Raw genomic sequence first — 20603 nt, forward strand, 5'->3', positions numbered from 1 at the left:
TGTTCTATATTATGTCTACATGTTTTTGCATAGGAGACTGTGAATTATAAAAGTGTAAATTGGCTGGTTTGTTTGGAAACTTGAAATACCTATAAAATGGCTCAAATTTTACCAAAAATAGAGCTCACGTCCCAACGAGTAATCTTCCTCATCGCAACTTCAGTCGACATGAGTCACATAGCGACATTGAGTGGACTGAAGTCACGATGTGACAAACTGTTTGGTGACATCACGACATCGGCCATGAGATTTTGAAACTTTAGATTTTGGTCTTCTTTTATGTTAGGGTCCATAAAAAAGCTTTCGTAAACCCGATTAAGACTCAGATTTGATTATGTAGCATATTGCAAAAGTGTTTAATTTATAATTGTATATTTGAATGATTATGTTTCTGTATAATTGACTATAGTTACTCCTGCAACGAATGTGGCATCCTGTAGCTCGGACCCAACGATCGGGTCAGGCGAGGGGCGTTACACGATGGGTATTTTAGCAAAATAAAATGGGAGGATGAATAGATTTTAACAAGACCTTAAGCAGACTTACAAAAACACTTAACCACATAATTAAATCAACTTACTTGACACACTTGCACAATTTTAAATCCAAGTAGATTGGCCTCAAAATTTCAGGACTCTACAATTTGGTCCTGTAATTTTGAAACTTTACAATTTAGTCCAATCTCATGCTCAAGTCAACAAAAGAGCCTTCGTAAACTCGATGAAGAATCAAATTTGATTATGTATCATAATGCAAATGTGTTTAACTTATAATTTTATATTTAAATGATTATGTTACTATATAATTGAATGAAATTGCTCCAGCAATGAATGTGACATCCTGTAGCTCGGACCCTTTGATTGGGTCGGACGAGGGGTGTTACACACCAAGTATTTTAGCAAAAGGAAAGGGAGGATGAGTAGATTTTAACAAAGAGCTTCAAGAGATATAGACTGAAAGAAAGAAAAAATTTATAAAATAGAAAGATAGGTCTCACCAAGTTGGAAACTTGAAAATTGAAGCTAAAGCCAATTTCCCCCCGAAATACTAGACGCTGTTTTAGGCTTAGAGATATTTAAGAAAAAAAAAACCTTAAACAGGTCTACAAGTGATCTATTCACCCATGATCAACCATACAGGAAAGCAAATTCTAGATAAGTTCAACCATACAAATCACTCTACTTATGGAAACTCAACATTTAAGAGATCATGAAATATGCATTTAGAGTTTAGTTTTTCTTTCGGGATAATATGAATTCAAAACCCATGTTTACTTCCATTTAATGGAACCATTGAATCATATAGAATATGATAGATATTTAGATATTAGAGAATACATGGAAGATACATAATATAACAAAGTCAGTCGAATGAATAATTGAATTTACTTTTGATTTAAAATATAATATAATATAAATAGTTTTAAATATATTTTATAAAAGTACCAAATTATAATTTCATATGTGGTAATAAAACTAGTATATTTATATATAGTCTGTAACACCCCGAATTTTGGGCCTAGAAGAAATAGGTTTTGAACAAGGGAACAGTTAGGAGTCTGCACATAAATATTTATTTGTGCAAGGAAGTGACATAAATGAATGTCTGCTTCAGTGGTTAAGTGATTTAGGAGTGTTTGGAAGTGTCTGAAAAGTCAGGGGTTGAAGCTTTGGCTTATGCAAAATTTTTATTTTAAGTGAATAAAATCCTTAGATCTAGATAGTAGGTTCTTAAATTATTGGGGTTAAAATATGATATAAAGGAGTTGTTAGTATAGTGGTAAGGGGCATGTGGAGTGTACATGGGGCCTCTAAGGTTCGAGTGGTGGCTTATCAAAAAGGGAGTATTTATTTTGCTGCCTAATTCGTGTGGGTGGTACAGTTGAATTGAAATACTGCTAATGGAGTTTGAACTGGTCATAAAGAGAATTGAGGAGGGATATTTGGAGAGATTTAAGGAGAGAATATTGGGATTTGGGGAGGTTGTTGTTGTGGAGAGATATATATCACATCTCATTTGTTCCTTGTTCTCGATGGGAGATCGGCCAGGTTTTTAAGGTTTTTGTTGCTTTCTCCAACCTGCATTGCTTCCATTCCTAACTGGTGGTGGTTGAGGTTGATTGGCACAATGCCTGGGAACCAAGGGTGCGATGATCATTGATTTTCGGAATAAAAGTGTTCGGAACAAAGGGAATCCATAAATCGCATCTAGTGTGTAACCATCCCACTGTAACTGTAGAACGACAAAAGCCAAAAAGCCAAAATACGACGTTGAAACCACACGAGTGTGCGATCACTCCTCCATGAGCATTTCCATGGGCTTAGGCCGTAATGGGCCACGTTGGGCCGAAAAGGGCCGTGTGGGCTCATTAGGCTTGTGGGCCCCACGCGGATGAAATCCACGATTTGTGGCAAATATTGGACGGGGCTAAGTAGATCTCACAGCTGTGGCGAAATTTGGGCTGAACGGGCCACACAAGCGTGTGAGCCCACTTGGGCCGAGTAATGAGCATTGGGCCCATTTACACTGTTATGACATTTTAGGTTACCTGAGTCGCTCAAGGCGACTGCGGACCTTTCGAGAGGTCAATATCTGCATCGAAATACCTCCGTAGGGTAAAATGACCGAAACACCTCCATAGGATAAAATAACAAAAATAGCCCCATAGGGTAGAATGACCGAAATACCCCCATAGGGTAAAATGACCAAAATACCCCCATAGGGTAAAATGATTGAAATACCCCCATAGGGTAAAATGACTGAAATACCCTCATAGGGTAAAATGACCGAAATAGCCCCATAGGGTAAAATGACTGTTATACCCCTAGTAGATGAAATGACTGTTATGGCTTTATGTTATGTATGACTGATTTGCTCTATGATATGTATGATTATGATTGTGCATGACATTTTGCATACACGTACGATATTATGTCACAATATATTGCATAGGGATGGGTTCTTATGTTTGGAGGAAGTGTATCGTACTGAAAAGGTTGTACAGGCCGCCCAAGACGACTGTGGACCTACTGATGGCTATATGCCATTTATTTTACTAGCGACTTTTGTTTAATCATTTAGTAGTCAATCGGTGCTAATCTTGGTGTGTCTGGTTGGGTGGGTCAATTTTATCCTCTCATGGTGTGTTTGGCGGGATGAAGTGGTGTGTAGAGGCTGGATTGGGTAGAATATCTAACTGCATATCTACACTAATTAATGATTTTCTACTGTTACTGTATCGATTAATGATATTATATATTGTTCACTGCAAGACTGATATATGTTACTATTATGGTCCAAGGCCCCATTAATAATATTACTGAAATTGGGCAAAGGCCTTACTGATTACTGGCTTTGTGATGGGATCAAGCCCAATCGTTTACTGTTACGGGAAAGGGCTTAGGCCCACATTGAATTTGACTGTTACTGTAACGGGCTGAGGCCCAAACTGTATTTATCTGTTGTTTAATTGATTATTTGCTTGTTGGGGATTACACACTGAGTTTTCGCAAACTCACCCCTCTGTTTAACTGTACAGGTAATCCCTAGTTGTAGGCGGGTCGGTGCTGCGAGGGACTCGGAGGTGGCCACACAACTGCAGTTGTGCTACACTTGCTTTTATTTAAAATTAAAGTTTGTGTTGGGTTTTGTTTATGTAACAAGGTCATTTAAGTTTGTTTAAATTTTTAGCTGGGCTTTTCATTACTTATTTTAAACTGCTAGTTTAGCAGAAGACGAATTTTCAAAATAATTATTGTTTTCAAAGACACGAAATTTAAATATTAGAGTTTTCAAAAGCTTTCGCGATTTTAAATCAACCTTTTATAACAATAGCAGATAACAAGGTAAATGTTTTTGACTAGATGATTTGTTAAATAATAAAGGGGTTTTTTAACCTAGAAACAAATTTTTACCAACGAGTTCAATTTTCGCTAAACACCTCAATGTGACACCGCCAGATTCGGCCATAACTCCTAGGCCGAGTTTGGGGTGTTACATAGTCACTTATTAGAATAAAAAAATAAGATAAACCCTGAGAATATCTATCTCATCAATCTTAGTTTATAAGTATCAAATTTCAAACAAAAACTCAAACACTTAAACACTAACCACTGAAAGGTTTTGTTATAAGTATCATTATGAGTAGTGATAAATTTGGTTTAATTTACTATTTACAAAGAAAAATATCAGTATAAATTGCAAAGAAAAATATCAAGATAAACAAACATTAACAATTAAATTAGATTTTTACCTCAAAGAAAAAAATCATAACGAATAGAAGTTAAACAAGCCTTATAAACAATAGAACAAAATCTTAATATAGTAATATAACATGTTAAAGGTTAAATTTTAGTTCATAAGAAAATCACTTCTCTTACACACGCATATTGTGTATATATATATTAATCTTTTAATAAAAAAGATAACAAGTAATAAGAAACTATTAAAAAGCAAAAGTGAAATATGGCATGCCAACATCATATTTTTGTTGCTTCACTTGTTTTCATGGTTCTTATTGGGCCATTTGCTGTCGAATCGTCACCTTCACCAGCCCCTTCCAAGGCATCTTCACCTTCGAAGTCGCCATCTACTTCAAGCTCCTCTTCCCCTAGCCCTAGTAAAAGCAACAACCCTAGCGCCAACAAACAATACTCTTCTGAGGTTGGGTCTCTTGAGAAGGTCTCATCCCCTCCTTCACCAACTACCACTGATGAAGTTTTTGACTCCCTTCTCCTAGCCCTAAAAACACAGGTGATGTTGCTGATAATGACGGCCCTAAATCTAGTAATGATAGTGCAACACAAACACCCTCTAAAGCCATTGAAATCAAGGCCACCACTTGCATTGTCTGTAACACCCCACAATCGGCATACACGTTATGATCAAATTCTGGAGGTTATAACACTTATGCAAAAAGAGCCAAATGTTTGATCTGATTATAACCACTTTAGCGGAAGGAAAATTCAATTGAATTACTCTTTTAAAACACATTGTGACTTTTCGAAATCATAGTTTAATTTTGTATCTAAAAACAAAACCAATTCACTTGAAAATACTTGCGTGCTAAAACATTTTGGAACAATTTGATTAGCCTTGCAGCGAAAAACCTTATAGTTCTTTGTATATAAAACCGCGATTCATTTTAATTGTCTTAGGTTAAGCATCCTTAAATAATAAAACCTTCATGTAGTGAGTATAAAAAATTTTCCCAACAAACTAAACAAAACAAAAATTAAAATGTCCAACCAAAAATAAAAACCCAAAACAGTCCAGAAATGTCCATGATCAAAACAAATGAAAAAGTTCGTAGTGTTTAATTGAAGAATTTATGAAACCCAAGCTCTCGAGTCACCATCCATTCCTAGGTCGGAGGTTTACCTGAAATAAATCATACAAATTGTGAGCTTTAAGCCCAGTGTGTGTTTTAACCCATAATCTTAGTACAAGCAGACACATAATTCAGCTCATCTTATAGCATATGTCATATTATTTCTTATCACATGTCAGTTTATAATATAGAGCATATTTTATCATATTTTACGAAACATATCATATCGATACATAACATGGCATATCGAATCATAACATAGCATATCTTATTAGATTTATATCAAGTCCTACGCTCATCTGCAACACACCATCTCCGTCCAACCAATCACAACGTATATGACTACTAGATCCCATCCATCCAATCACACCAATAGGTGGCGGTGTGCCACTCATATAATTGTAGCTGAGCTGCCATACATAAATTTGTGTTCTAGCCACCATAATTGCATTATAAACTGCCATATAGAACTTCATCCATCATGTCATAACCCACGCCAAAACACAAACAAATCATAATCATATATATATCATGCTTACATATATCATAAACCATATGTCATGCATACTTAAATATTTACATATAAATCATAACATAACACATGATTTAATGGTAACATTTCCAACTTAACATACTTCCTAAGCCTACCCACACGACCTGCAAAAATTACACATGCACACGACCGGGTGGCAACACACAATCAGTTATATGGCCTTCACACACGGCTGGGTGGCAACACACAATCAATCACACGGCCTACACACAAGGTCGTGTGACACTGGGCAGTTTTGAAATACAGCCTAGTTTCGTGATTAAATCAAGTTTTTGGGTTGAATTCACACACATGATAGCGAGATTGATCCACCACAGAACCGAAAACCTAGAACCCTACAAACGGAATCAAAACTAAACGATTACAACTTCGATTTAGCACAATGATTTCCACTTAAATTCACTCTTTTCGCAAGAAAGTAGTCCCTAAATCAATAATGAGAACTTACCGCAACTTATAGCAACTCCTCCAAGAACTTAATTTGCTGGAGGATCGTCTATCACCACACGTTCTTTTCCTAAAACGAAAGATTCCACAATAAATAAAATTTCATCACAAGGAGAATCCAAATCAATCGCCAAAGCCTTTAATAAAAAAATGATCTTAAATTGCGAAATACCATATCAAACAATTAAATAACTAAGTCAAAACCCTGGATTACTCATGACAAGTAAAGAACCCAAAACTCACCAACGACACCATACAAGATCAGCGTCCGAATGGCCCTTAAGCAATGAACAAGAAATTGCCCACAGGATAAAAGAACCAATAAAATAGAAAAAGAAAATAACAAGAGAAACAAATAATTTGACAGATGCCGCAAGAACAAGACCAACCCCAAAGCTAATTGAAAAGCAAAGAAAACAAAAAAAAAAAAAAAAAAAAACAATGAACACATGTAGTAGTGATAGCAAAGAGGGAGAATTTGGATTGTAGTGGGAAGGTAAGAAACATGTGCAAGGGAGTGGTATTGACCAAAAAAATAAATTAAGGAATTATCTTGTATTTATTTTAAAAAAACAAATAATAAAAAAATAGATTTTACCAACCTATCTATATACTAAAATTACAACCAACCACCAAGAATCTAAACACTATCCAAACTCTACTACTAATGACAGCACAAAATGAAAAAAAAAAAAGCAAACATATTCCCAACTTGCAAATACCAGAAATCGAATACAAGACCTTAAGCAAAATTACAAAACACTTAACCATATAATTAAATCAACTTACTTAAGACACTTGCACAAATTTAAATCCAAGCAGATTGGACTCGAAATTTCAGAACTTTACAAATTGGTCCTATAATTTTGAAACTTTACAATTTGGTCCAATCTTATGCTCAAGTCAACAAAAGAGCCTTCGTAAATTCAATGAAGAATCAAATTTGATTATGTATCATAATGCAAATGTGTTTAACTTATAATTGTATATTTAAATGATTATGTTACTATATAATTGAATGAAATTCCTCCAGAAATGAATGTGACATTTTGTAGCTCGAACCCTGCGATCGGGTCGGACGAGGGGTGTTACACACCAAGTATTTTAGCAAAAGAAAAGGGAGGATGAGTAAATTTTAACAAATAGCTTCAAGGGATTTAGAATGAAAGAAAGAAAAAATTTATAAAATAGAAAAATAGGCCTGACTCAGTTGGAAACATAAAAATGGAAGCTAAAGCCAGTTTTCCCCTGAAATACTAGGCTCTGTTTTAGGCTTAGAGATATTTAAGAAAAAAAACCTTAAACAGGTCTACAAGTGATCTATTCGCCCATGATCAACCGTACAGGAAACCAAATTATAGATAAGTTCAACCATACAAATCACTCTACTTATGGAAAGTCAACATTTGAGAGATCACGAAATATGCATTGAGAGTTCAGTTTTTCTTTCGGGATAATATGAATTCAAAACCCATGTTTATTTCCATTTAATGGAACCATTGAGGCATATAGAATATGATAGATAATTAGAAATTAGAGATCGAAAAATTGAATTTACTTTTAATTTAAAATATAATATTATAGAAATAGTTTTAAATATATTTTATAAAATTACCAAATTATAATTTCATGCGGTAATAAAACTAGTATATTTATATATAGTAACTTATTAGAATAAAAAACAAAGATAAACCCTCAGAATATCTATCTCATCAATCTTAGTTTATACGTCTCAAATTTCAAACAAAAACTCAAACTCTTAAACACTAACCACTGAAAGATTTTGTTATAAGTATCAATATGATTAGTAACAAATTTGGCTTAATTTACTATTTACAAAGAAAAATATCAGCATAAACAAACATTAACAATTAAATTAGATTTTGATCTCAAAGAAAAAATCATAACGAATAAAAGTTAAACAAGCCTAATAAACAATAGAACAAAATCTTAATATAGTATTATAAGATGTTAAAGGTTAAATTTTAGTGCATAAGAAAAGCACTTCTCTTACACACGCATATTGTGTATATATATATATCAATCTTTTAATAAAAAAAGATAACAAGTAAAAAGAAACTATTAAAAAGCAAAAGTGAAAGATGGAATGCCAATATCTTATTTTTGTTGTTGCATTTGTTTCCATGGTTCTTGTTGGGGCATTTGCTGTCGAATCGTCACCTTCACCAGTCCCTTCCAAGGCATCTTCACCTTCGAAGTCGCCATCTACTTCAAGCTCCTCTTCCCCTAGCCCTAGTAAAAGCGACAACCCTAGCGCCAACAAAGGATACGCTTTTGAGGTTGAGTCTCTTGAGGAGGTCTCATCCCCTCCTTCACAAACTGCCACTGATGAAGTTTTTGACTCCCTTCTCCTAGCCCTAAAAACACAGGTGATGTTGCTGATAGTGATAGCCCTAAATCTGGTAATGATAGTGCAGCACCAGCACCAGCACCCTCTAATGCCATTGAAATCAAGGCCACCACTTGCATTGTCTGTAACACCCCACACTCGGCGTACACGTTATGATCAGATTCTAGAGGTTGTAACGCTTATGCAAAAAGAGACAAATGTTTGATCTGATGAAAACCACTTCAATGGAAGGAAAATTCAATTGAATTACTCTTTTGGAAAACACTGCGACTTTTCGAAACCACGGTTTAATTTTGTATCTAAAAACAAAACCAATTCACTTGAAAATACTTGCGTGCTAAAACATTTTGAACAATTTGATTAACCTTGCAGCGAAATACCTTATAGTTCTTTGTATATAAAAAAGTGATTCATTTTAATTGTCTTAGGTTAAGCATCCTTAAATCATAAAACCTTCGCGTAGTGAGTATAAAAAATTGTCCTAACGAACTAAACAAAAACAAAAATTAAAATGTCCAACCAAAAATAAAAACCCAAAACAGTCCAGAAATGTCCATGATCAAAACAAATGAAAAAGTTCGTAGTGCTTAATTGAAGAATTTATGAAACCCTAGTTCCCGAGTCACCGTCCATTCCTAGGTCGGAGGTTTACCTGAAACAAATCATACAAACTGTGAGCTTTAAGCCCAGTGTGTGTTTTAACCCATAATCTTAGTACAAGCAGACACATAATTCAGCTTGTCTTATACCATATGTCATATTATTTCTTATCACAGGTCAGTTTATAATATAGAGCATATTTTATCATATTTTACGTAACATATCATATCGATACATAACATGGCATATAGAATCATAACATAGCATATCTTATCAGATTTATATCAAGTCCTACGCTCATCTACTACAAACCATCTCTGTCCAACCAATCACAACGTATATGACTACTAAAGCCCATCCATCCAATCACACCAATAGGTGGCGGTGTGCCACTCATATAATTGCAACTGAGCTGCCATACATAAATTTGTGTTCTAGCCGCCATAATTGCAATATAAACTGCCATATAGAACTGGGTCCATCATATCATAACCCACGCCGAAACACAAACAAATCATAATCATATATATATCATTCCTACATATATCATAAACTATACGTCATGCATACTTACATATAAATCATAACATAACACATAATTTAATGGTAACATTTTCTACTTAACATACTTCCTAAGCCTACCCACACGACCTACAAAAATTACACATTCACATGACCAGGTGGCAACACACAATCAGTCACATGGCCTACATACACGGCCGTGTGGCACTAGGCAGTTTCAAAATACAGCCTAGTTTTACGATTAAATCGAGTTTTTGGGTTGAATTCACACACCTAATAGCGAGATTGATCCTCCACACAACCGAACACCTAGAACCCTACAAACGGAATCAAAACTAAACGTTTACAACTTTGATTTAGCACAAAAATTTCCACTTAAATTCACTCTTTTCACAAGAAAGTAGTCCCTAAATCAATAACGAGCACTTGCTGCAACTTATAGCAACTCCTCTAAGAACTTAATTTGCTGGAGGATCGTCTATCACCACATGCTCTTTTCCTAAAACGAAAGATTCCACAATAAAAAAAATTTCATCACAAGGAGAATCAATTAACAAAATAGAAAAGAAAAGAACAAGAGAAAGAAAGAATAATCTTGACAGATGCCGCAAGAACAAGACCAACCCAAAAGCCAATTGAAAAGTAAAGAAAACAAAAGAATGAAAACAAGTAGCAGTGATAGCAAAAAGGGAGAATTTGAATGGTAGTGGGAAGGTAAGAAACGTGAGGAAGGGAGTGGTATTGACCGAAAAGAAAAATGAAGGAATTATCTTGTATTTATTTTATAAAAAAAATAATAAAAAACAGATTTTAACAACCTATCAATCTCATATCAAAACTAACCACCAAGAATCCAAACTATACTACTAATAACGGCACAAAAGGAAAAAATATTCCCAACTTGCAAACACCGAAATTCGAACACGAAACCTTAATTAAACTTACAAAACACTTAACCACATAATCAAATCAACTTGCTTAACAAACTTGTACAATTTTAAATCTAAGAAGTTTGGGGTGTTACATTAACTAATTTTGGATTCTTCCTCTTTTAAGCTTCACACGCATAAGTTCTTGAAGGCCTTGAGATGTGCTTTCTAGTTACCTTTAATTTCTTTTTAAAGAAAAGTCATATTTATGTGCTAATTAAAATTGTACTTTTGATGCTTGAAATAAAAGTTATAATATACTTTGTGTTTTAAATTAATGTAATAAAAACTTATAAAACCCATTAACCACTAATTATGTTTGATTAAGAATTTTATATTTAAGCTTGAACTTGAGCTGGATAAAACTTGTGTATATTCAAGCTCAATCTTAGTTTGAGAATTAAATTTAAGGTTAATAATATATATTAAAGACGATAACATAATTTAATAATATAAAAATATTTAAAATATATATTAAAAATGAAAGGTTTGCTAAGACTCACAATCTATTCGAACAAGTATTTCTAAGCTTGAATTTTACTCGATCGATAGCTAAAGGTTGACTCGATAATTACCGAATTAAATTCATGTTTTTTTAGGCAAACTCAAATAACTTGCAAACACCGATATCCCATTTACACCCTTACATTTAAGCTAAGAATTAAAAAATTTCATTCTACAAAAAGTTGTTATAACTTCAATAAAAATAATTATATCAATTTACCTTTGAAATCCGTTTGCTACTAGATATAAGTTGCAATTCTAAATAATGAATTGCAAAAATTAACTTAAAATATTATAAATGAAACAAGATAGTTGATTTATCAAAATTTAATGAAAATTTAAAAGTTACTCCAATTTGTTGGGAAACACGTGAATTTGAGCTAATTTGTTGCGTATAAATGGTTGGTTTTTGTTAATTTTGTGCATATAAATGACTTTTAAATCAACAAATTTTAACAGTGTTCCTGAATTTTAACCCCTTGATTAACAAATTTTCTATTTTACTCATTTCCATATTTTGTACTAAATTAAAAAATGGAATTTAAAAGTAGAACAATCTATTAAACATATAAACAACAACTTGGTAACAACAGGGCAAAGTTGAAGGACCCATTTGCCTTTGATTTTTGCCTCCCACAATTGCTGACTAATTGACCCACCTAACTTTAGAAAAGGAAATTATAAAATTACAAATTCATGTTTGTTTGTTTTTATTTATTTCTAAAAAATATTTACTACCATATTGTTACTAAAATTATAAAATAGATGGACTTAAGGTGGAATTTTTAAATTTTATAAGTATGATTAAAAGATTGTCATATATCTAATTATATATTTTTATTTTTAAATATTAATTAAATACATTTCACAATTTTTTACCACGCTTCTAAAGTTAAGAAAACACTTCCACCCATATATTAAATAATTATCCAAAATAAAAAAACTTTTTTATTTAATCCTAGTTATATTTGTACGAAATCAGCTTCCTTGCTATCGATGAGGACCGGTGATAGGCTCAGTTGCAAACCTTGCCGCTCTTCATCATCAAAGCCACGTGGCGAAACTCAATGGTCTTCATCTCTTTAGCGTGTGGCCCACCGTACACAATTTTCTCCTCGCGGGCCCGCTTTTTTCCCGCGCTTTTCAACCACACCCCAAACAGTTTCAAACTTCCGTTTCCATCTTCGCCGCCGCCTTTTTCATCATCGTCGTTGTCATCGACGCCGTAGAAACAGCCAAGATCGTCGCCTTCAAGGGTGGAACCACCGTTTCCTTCCCGCATGATGCGATCGATTTGATCTGGCCCCACCTTCACGCACTCGGTTAAAAACGCGACCAGTTCGTCGCATTGCTTCTTGGCTTGCGCCAGCTCCGAGCTCAACATCTCATTATCCTTCTTCAGCTTCTCGTTCTCGTCTGATAGATCGGCGTACTGATTCGTGTTCGCTGCCGGCGTCGTTTCCACCGATCCCGGATTCTTCGATTCCGGTGATGTCGACGTGGAAGTTGACCCTAGGTCCTCACCGGAGTTAGTAGGGGAGGAAGCTCTCGCACCAGACGTTTTCCCGTTCGCCGGATTATTAGCCGGCGATGTTGTCACCGTCTTCCGGCGACGGATGTCGGACAAGAGCTCTTTTTGTCCTCGCTTGAAGTTCTCGTTCGCGAATTCCCATTTGTCTGGAACAACCTTTCGGAATCCCTGTAATAAAACGGCAAGTTCATGTTTTTAACAGTCCGTACGATTGCTTGAAAAAAGGTCAAAAGATGGTTCTAACCCCTCATCCCTCACCTAATATTTTGTGGTTGGAAATCAATTTGCAAGTAAACCCCTTTCTTCAAACCAACAATTACGATGAAGGATTAATTTTAAATTAGTTCACCAATCCCTATCATAATCAACCCTATTATTCAAACTTTTATTAATTTTTTAAAACAATCCAATCAATTTCACTTCCTTTACATAGAAAAAATCCTAAAGAAATTACCCATCTTTTCCTTGAAGAAATGGTCTACCATATAAGTTATTAATGTCAACTTTTAGTTTGAATTTAATCTTATATTTTACTTTCTCATAATTTGGTCCCTTCACTTCATAACATAGCTTAACTATTACGAATAAAATGCTCCAGCGAAGTTTTCTTTTAAAAAAATCATTCCAACATTTAAAAAAGGATCTTTTTAAATCCATAATTAATGGTGTTATGTTATAAAGCAAAGAAATTAAACTAAGTATAAGGACTAAATCTTAAATTTAAGCATAATAAAAGAACCAAAATCAGTATTTAACCATTAATTAATTAAAAAAAATGAAATTACTTACGTAAGTGTTGAGCTGACGGACAAAGCTGGAAAAGTTGTTGTGCTTGAAATAATTGGGAAGCAAATCTTTTGCAAAATCAGCAGTTTTCCAAACGACAAAAGACGTGCCGTTTTCATTCCATGAAATCACATCGTCGGTGATCGGATCATCCACCAGCTGGTACGTTTTGATCAAGAACGGCGCCGGAACTGACCTTTGCGCCATATTTTCCGACTTTCCGATTGATCAAATCCCTCCCAAAGTACACGTAAACCCCCCAAAAAAAAGATTCTAACAAAGAATTATGATTACAAAAGTAAAAAGGAAGAACAAATTGAAAAACCTGGTCGTTTTTAGGCAGAACAACTAAAGAGAAGCAGAGCAGTCAAGAATTCCCAACCCCAGCAATAAAATCCAGAACGGAAGAATCGAGAATGAACGACGTTATCGCAGGGTTTGATCGTATCAGTTTCCATTAGTAACAACACCAAGCTTTTACTTTCTGGAATCGAAACAAGATCATAACTTTACCTTATTGTATTTTCTACAAAAAGAAAATCAGAAAAACAGAGACTTGAAATTCTCTATCTTTTTTTGCAGATTGTTGATGATGGGTTGTTTATAAAAGGGGAAAAGCAAAAGGAAACCGATAATGGGTTCTAGAAAATTTTGAGAAACAGAGCAGCCAGAGAGGGCTTTTAAGAAAAAAAGTATTCAAAAGGGTATGCTTTTTTTTTTCTCCACTAGAGAGTCATTGTTTTCAAAGGTTAGGAAACATAACAACATGCTTTATTTATCTTTTAGGAGGAGAAAATGTGGACTTTTCTAATGGAAAAAGTGAGAAAATTGGGGGATTCTTTCTTTTTTCTATTGGTGGTTTCTTGAAAGGAAGCTTCGAATACATTTTTCTAAAGAGTTGATTTGAAGTGGGGAGGAAGAAGGGAGGGTTTTTCACATGGAACGCGTAAGTACACGTGCCTTTCACCATTTTTATTCAAGAAGCTCCTCTCCACCTACCCCCCCCCCCCCACCCCAATATAATATATATTTGAGATTGCTTCCATTCATCGCCATTAAGTAATTTAAATTTTGGATTAATTTCATCAGAAAACCTCGAATTTTGATGTCTCAAACATTAAACCATTATCAAAATATCTATATAGCATCAGCCATGGACATAGATGGGCAGGAAGTAGCCTTGCCCCTCCAAATGGTAAAATTACTATGTAGCCCTTTAAGATTTTAAAAGTTACTACTTAACATATTGGTAAGTTTAAACTTTGACCCCTCTAAAATTTTATGATTCATCTATAACCTTTGTAAAACAATTTTCTTGCTTTGCCCCTAGTATCAACCAAGTTATTCCATCAATTTAGCCGCTAGTTTAGTTGTTGAACACCAACTCAAATCTGACATGAAGTATATTTAAAATACATGGATCAAATTGTAAACATATATATATTTACTACATGAAAATATATGATCCAATTTGTCCATGTAGTACATACATATGTATTTACAGTGTAATCTAAATGCTTTAAATATGGTCTACACAATATTTAAACTGATATTCAATGCCTAAATTGATAGCTATGTTGATGAAAGGATGTGATTGGTATAATATTGATACTTTGAGGACTTGATTATAATGTTTTGAAGTTTAAAATTAATTTAAAATTAAAACAAAAATTTGAAGACTTTGTTTGCAATTAATTCGGTTAGAAGAAATGAAAAAAATATAAGGTATGGAATGCTTTGAAGGGGTAAAAGGAGAAGCAATGTTATTAACATAATTCATACATTTGTTTTCCTCCAAGAAGAAAATAAACGAGTTTTGGTTTAAACGATTGGAAAATGGAAATTCGTGTTTTAGATAATAATCCAACTAAGATTTGTTCTTTTATAATCGTGAAAATAGAGTGGACATACATCACTAAAGTTGACCAAAAGGCCACTGCTTAAAAGATTTTAGTAATTAGTAGCAATATACTAATTTTATTTACCTGTACATTGGTCATATGTATTAATTAAATTATATTTAATTATTTATATATTTTTTATAAATTGTGTAACGTTTCATTAATAATAAGAATATATAATTTTAATTTTAAAACATGATAATTGATATTAGATTGAATTTTAAATGAACAATATTTTTATTTTTATGATAATTATATTCTAACTGTATTCTACTTATGTGATTATGAATAAAATGATATGGAAAAGAGTTGATCACTTGTAGTTTTACCTCTGACAAATTTAATAATAAAATGATATGAAAAAAAGATTCCTTTCATACAAATGGAAATGAACTTTAATTAGAAGGTTCAGTTCAGTCTTCTATGCCTCCAAGGTAGGTCCTCTTTCTAGTCAAATCAAATCGAAACCCATAGCTTAAGCCTTGATAATTAGTGTAATTAAGCAGGTTCATTTTAAATCAATTTTAAAAAAATATATATTTCCTACAAATATGAATAAAACAACCATCCACCAACCCATAGAAAGAAGTTTTTATTTAAAAGTTGACATGAAATTTATTAATATATCTATCTTCTCATTCATTTTAAATTAGAGTTATTGCGTGATTATTAAATTTATTCATAAATTGTGGTAGTTATATTTTGAAAATTTTAAAATATCAAATTTAAATCTCATCCTATGTTATATCTTCGATATATTTTGGTTTGTTCCAAATATGTTTTATTATTAGTCTTAGTCATTTGTAACAAATGATATATTATTATTCTAAAACATAATTTATGGGAAAATGATGAAAGAGTAAGTTGACCATTTGTTGAAAACATTACAAAAACAAAAGTTTTAATGCAATTATGCGACAATAACTAAATGGAGAATAATTTTGGAATTTGGAAAAGAAGAGTGAAGTTTATGGACCAAAATATCCTCATTTATTAGCTTACTAGGTGGTAGACCATCTGTGTTAGGTTAAGTTAGGTAATTCAGAGACCAAAACCTCTTATATTTTCCTCTCCTTTAGACAAAGTTTGTCCTTCCCAAAAGCCTTGCCTTTACTTTTATTATCAACATAATTGGGGGTTAAAATAATGGAGATATTATATGTATGTATGTATGTATAATATAAAAGAAATTAATAATGACCTCACCCACCATCCGTTCTTGATTATATTCGTTTAAATCCGCCACATATATGTTTTTTTACTAGAGATTCCTAATTATGCCTACATTGTATGCTGATTTTTATATTTCACCGATTGATTTCTCAATGTTCAAAATTTCAGTAGTGTATCAATTAGGTTTTTAATCAGTAAATGCTATCTTAAATTTGACATGAAGTATATTTAAAAAATGTTGACTACATTGTAAACACGTCTTTCACTACTGTCACCATTGACACTACCTTTTAGGGTTATTGGATTGCCTAAACCGACACTAAAAGAAAAGGGGGAGGATGATGGCTAGTTGCCAGCAGCGAAGTAGTTGGATGCTTGAAGAGGTAGATGTAAAAAAAGTTTTTAAAGAGAGGTTGGAGAGTTTTCTTTGAGAGAGAGGAGCAAAAAAATAATTTTATAGTTGCAACACATGCTTACAATTTGATCTAAATCTTTTAAATGTGCTCGCATTAGATTTGAATTGACATTTAATGCTTAAATTCACATTAGAGATGGAACTAGGAACTTCTTGCGAAATGTAATTTCTCTCTCTTCCTGGGAGTTTTTCTCTTTTATGCTAAGAGTCAGTTTCTTGAGTCTTGAGATTTTTGTACCGTTTTTTTCTTTGACTTTGTCTCATTTTCCCCAACAGTTAATAGCTATAGTATTAAAAAAAAAAAGAAAGAGGAAAAGGGTTGAGAGGGAGTTGTCCTAACAATGGAGTGTTATTGAGGAGGGAGAAAAGGGAGTGCGATAAGGTTGCAAGTTCTAGTTTTATAAGGATGGAAGGAGGGGTTAAGGATGGGAAATGAAATTCGTGTGAGGTTTTTAATAATGTTAATGATAAGATTTAAAGAGGACAATGGATGAGGAAGGAGAGTTTAATGGGAATAAGAGGAATGATAAGGTTAGAATAGAAGTAAGGGAGGGTGCTAATGGGATGTATTGTGAAGAAAAGAGTATGGAAAAATATTAAAGGGTTGGGGAGTGGAAATGAGGTGGGTGAGGAATTTAGAATTAAATGTGGGATGGTTGTTGAGTTTTGAGGAAAGTTGGGTGAGGTGTGAAAGGTAAGGATTGAAGGGAGTGGTAAGGCTAGTAAGGAAAGGATGAGGACAAGAGAAATCAACCATACATTGTTGTATTACCCCCTCCCCCAGATGAAGAGATTAGGGAAAATTGGGGGAATGATAATAGGCAAAGAAGGTAGGTGAGGAACAAGAAAATGATTTAACTACTAAGTTTGGAAAATTAGAATTGAAAAGAGGGAGTGTAACAGCCCGTTTCAGTGGTTTCGGGACCACGATTCCGACCAGAAAGTTAGTATTTTAATTTTTATTCAATGTTTGCAAGTATTTATTAGGGTTGTATTAAAATTTGGTTAAGAAATTTTAATGTTTAATTAGTTAATTAATTAAAAAGGACTAAATCGTAAATGTTGCAAAAGTTAATTTCTATTAGAAACAGGGGTCGAATGGCTATGGAATATTTAATTAATAAACTTAGATGGTAATTATATCATATATATATAGTGGACATTTTATGGACTCATGTTTATTATTTGTTAGTTAAAACAATTAAGGATAAAATGGTAATATGATAATTAAATGAAAATTAAAACAAACAAAAGACTAAAAAAAGCTATCATCTTCTCAAATTGGTTTTTCTCACATCGAAATACCCTATAAGTAAGCTTGGGAGATTCGGTTCTTAATCTTGCTTGCATGTAAGTGATTTTAATTCCGTTTTTAGTAATTTTTATGTTTTTGTTATCGTATTAGCTTAATCTCGCTAGCTTAAGGGTCAATTTCTGAAGTTGTTAAAAGTATAGGGACTTTCCATGGATGAAATTAAAGTGTTCTTGAAGTTAATGATATATTATTAAGTTTGATTGTTAAATAGGATTATTTTGTAAAGTAGTTTTTGTTAATTTTAATGTTTAAGGATTAATTTGTTAAAATAGCAAAATTTATTGGTGTTAATGTGAAATTTTGATAAATATAGGCTGTTATGGAACCCTATGAAAACCGGCTAGCATGAAATTTTATTAATTGTGGCTAAATTGTAAGTTTCGAGTTTAGGGACTAAATTGCACATAAGTTAAAATGTTAGAGGTAATTTTGTAAATTCATATTAAAATGAGTTATAAGTTAGAATTAATAATATTAGACTATTTGAATTATTTAATTGAATGAAATTACTTTTTAGATAAAGAAAAGAATCATCCGGACTTGAATCGAGGGAAAGCGAAAGTCTCAGATTAGTTCTCAACTTTGTTGTAACAACTGTTGTAATCGAGGTAAGTTCGTATGAGTATTAAACTTATTAATTTTTGTTTGGATTGTATGTTAATTAATGTTATGTTAGGTATAATTTAAATTGATAATATTATGATGTTTTGGATATTTGACGGTTTAGTAGTCCCGTTTGAACCTTGTGGATACTTAGGATACAAATAACATGTCATTAGGGATATATGGTTTCAGTTGCTAGTCCCGGATGTCCTACCGATGGTTGAAAGCCAGCATTTGTTGCGGATTCTCTACAGCTCATGTGAGCAGCATTGTGTAGCTAATATCTTGACCCATAGCTCATGTGAGCAGGCCCATTTCACAGCTCGTGTAAGCATTATAGAGATGATTACAATTACATGAAAAGACACACTTTGTGTGAGCAATTCCCGAGTATCCGGTGTTATTCTATGTTGTTCAACGGGCAAATTAAGGTTAAATGGAAAGGTACGAATATGAAACAATCTATGTTATTAAGCATATGAAATGGAAAGTATGATATGTGTAATTGGATTTGAAAGGGAACTAACTGAATATGTGATGGATGGTTTGTATATTGAGATTCATTTCATGAAATGGTCTATGAATTGGTTGAATTTATATGTTCATTATACACTTACTAACTTTGTGGAGTTGTGTGTATAGGATTGAAATGTATGCACTTGATTAAATGATTGAATCCATGCTTGAATGGTTAAAATATAACATATTCGGTAAATTTAAGTTCACATTATATGAGCTTACTAAGCTAATTTCTTATGTTAGTTGTTTATTGTTCTGTAGGTTATCGAAAACCTCAAATGGTTGGAACCTCATCGAAGCACGATCACACTATCCCTCTATCATTTTGGTAGTTTTTGGTTACCTTGGTACAAGGTTATAAATGGCATGTAATAGGTGCTTTAGTTTAGCTTATTAACATGGTGTGTTTTGGTCTTGCTTGTATCTATTTATATATATATGGTTTGGTTTGGCTTGTAAATGTTTAAACTTATATGGTTATGGCCATTTTGGTTATGCTTTTAAAGTGGTAAGTTATGGTGGTGTAGTATGAGAATAAAATGGACTTTTTGGTATAAATGTTATGTGTTTAAGGTGTAGAAATTGTAACTTTGTTCTTGAATTGAATTGGTGTATGAATTGAGGTGCCTTTTGATGGAATATTAGTTATACATAGGATGGATGAATATTTGGCATGTATTTGGTGTTTTAAATGTGCTTTTAACCATGTAAAATAGGCTAATTATGGTGTTTCTTGTTGTGGAAGAAATGGTGCTTGAATTAGATTGTTTTAGGAGTTAAAATTGGAGCACACAGCTTGGGACACGGGCTGTCACACGGTTATGTGTCATTATTGTTTTAGGTGCAGGTTTCACACGGTCTGGCACACGGCCTACGACATAGCCGTGTGACCCAACATCAAATGCGCACACGATTTGGCATATTGCCTGCGACACGACCGTGTGGCCCTATTTCGAATACCCATACGAGTTGGGACACGGTTGTGTGTCCAAACTTCAAATATCCATACGGTCTGGGCTATGTCACACGGCCGTGTGACCCTTGTTTCCAAAATTTTCAAGTTTTTCCAAAATTTTTTGACTTGTTTCGAATGGATCTCAGAAAT

The 20603-nt window shown here is 33.3% G+C and overlaps 1 protein-coding gene and 2 long non-coding RNA genes across 3 annotated transcripts; all 3 read right to left on the reverse strand.

Annotated features, from left to right (window-relative positions):
• Nucleotides 1-4352: 4352 nt before the first annotated feature.
• Nucleotides 4353-7759, reverse strand: LOC105787612 (uncharacterized). Its single transcript, XR_008191487.1, has 3 exons — nucleotides 6573-7759; nucleotides 6331-6399; nucleotides 4353-5379 (listed from the first exon to the last, which is right to left on the reverse strand). It is a non-coding gene; the product is annotated as an uncharacterized LOC105787612 (long non-coding RNA).
• Nucleotides 7760-8267: 508 nt separating this feature from the next.
• On the reverse strand, nucleotides 8268-10629 carry LOC128035069 (uncharacterized). Its single transcript, XR_008191477.1, has 2 exons — nucleotides 10096-10629; nucleotides 8268-9352 (listed from the first exon to the last, which is right to left on the reverse strand). It is a non-coding gene; the product is annotated as an uncharacterized LOC128035069 (long non-coding RNA).
• A 1446-nt stretch (nucleotides 10630-12075) lies between these two features.
• Nucleotides 12076-14451, reverse strand: LOC105787613 (heat shock factor protein HSF24). The gene is made up of 2 exons (XM_012614087.2): nucleotides 13576-14451; nucleotides 12076-12954 (listed from the first exon to the last, which is right to left on the reverse strand). The coding sequence occupies exons 1-2, from the start codon at nucleotides 13777-13779 to the stop codon at nucleotides 12271-12273; spliced, it is 888 nt and encodes a 295-aa protein (XP_012469541.2). The 5' UTR covers nucleotides 13780-14451; the 3' UTR covers nucleotides 12076-12270.
• Between the last annotated feature and the right edge of the window lie 6152 nt (nucleotides 14452-20603).

This window comes from Gossypium raimondii, chromosome 2, assembly GCF_025698545.1.
Source record: "Gossypium raimondii isolate GPD5lz chromosome 2, ASM2569854v1, whole genome shotgun sequence".
NCBI lineage: Eukaryota > Viridiplantae > Streptophyta > Magnoliopsida > Malvales > Malvaceae > Gossypium > Gossypium raimondii.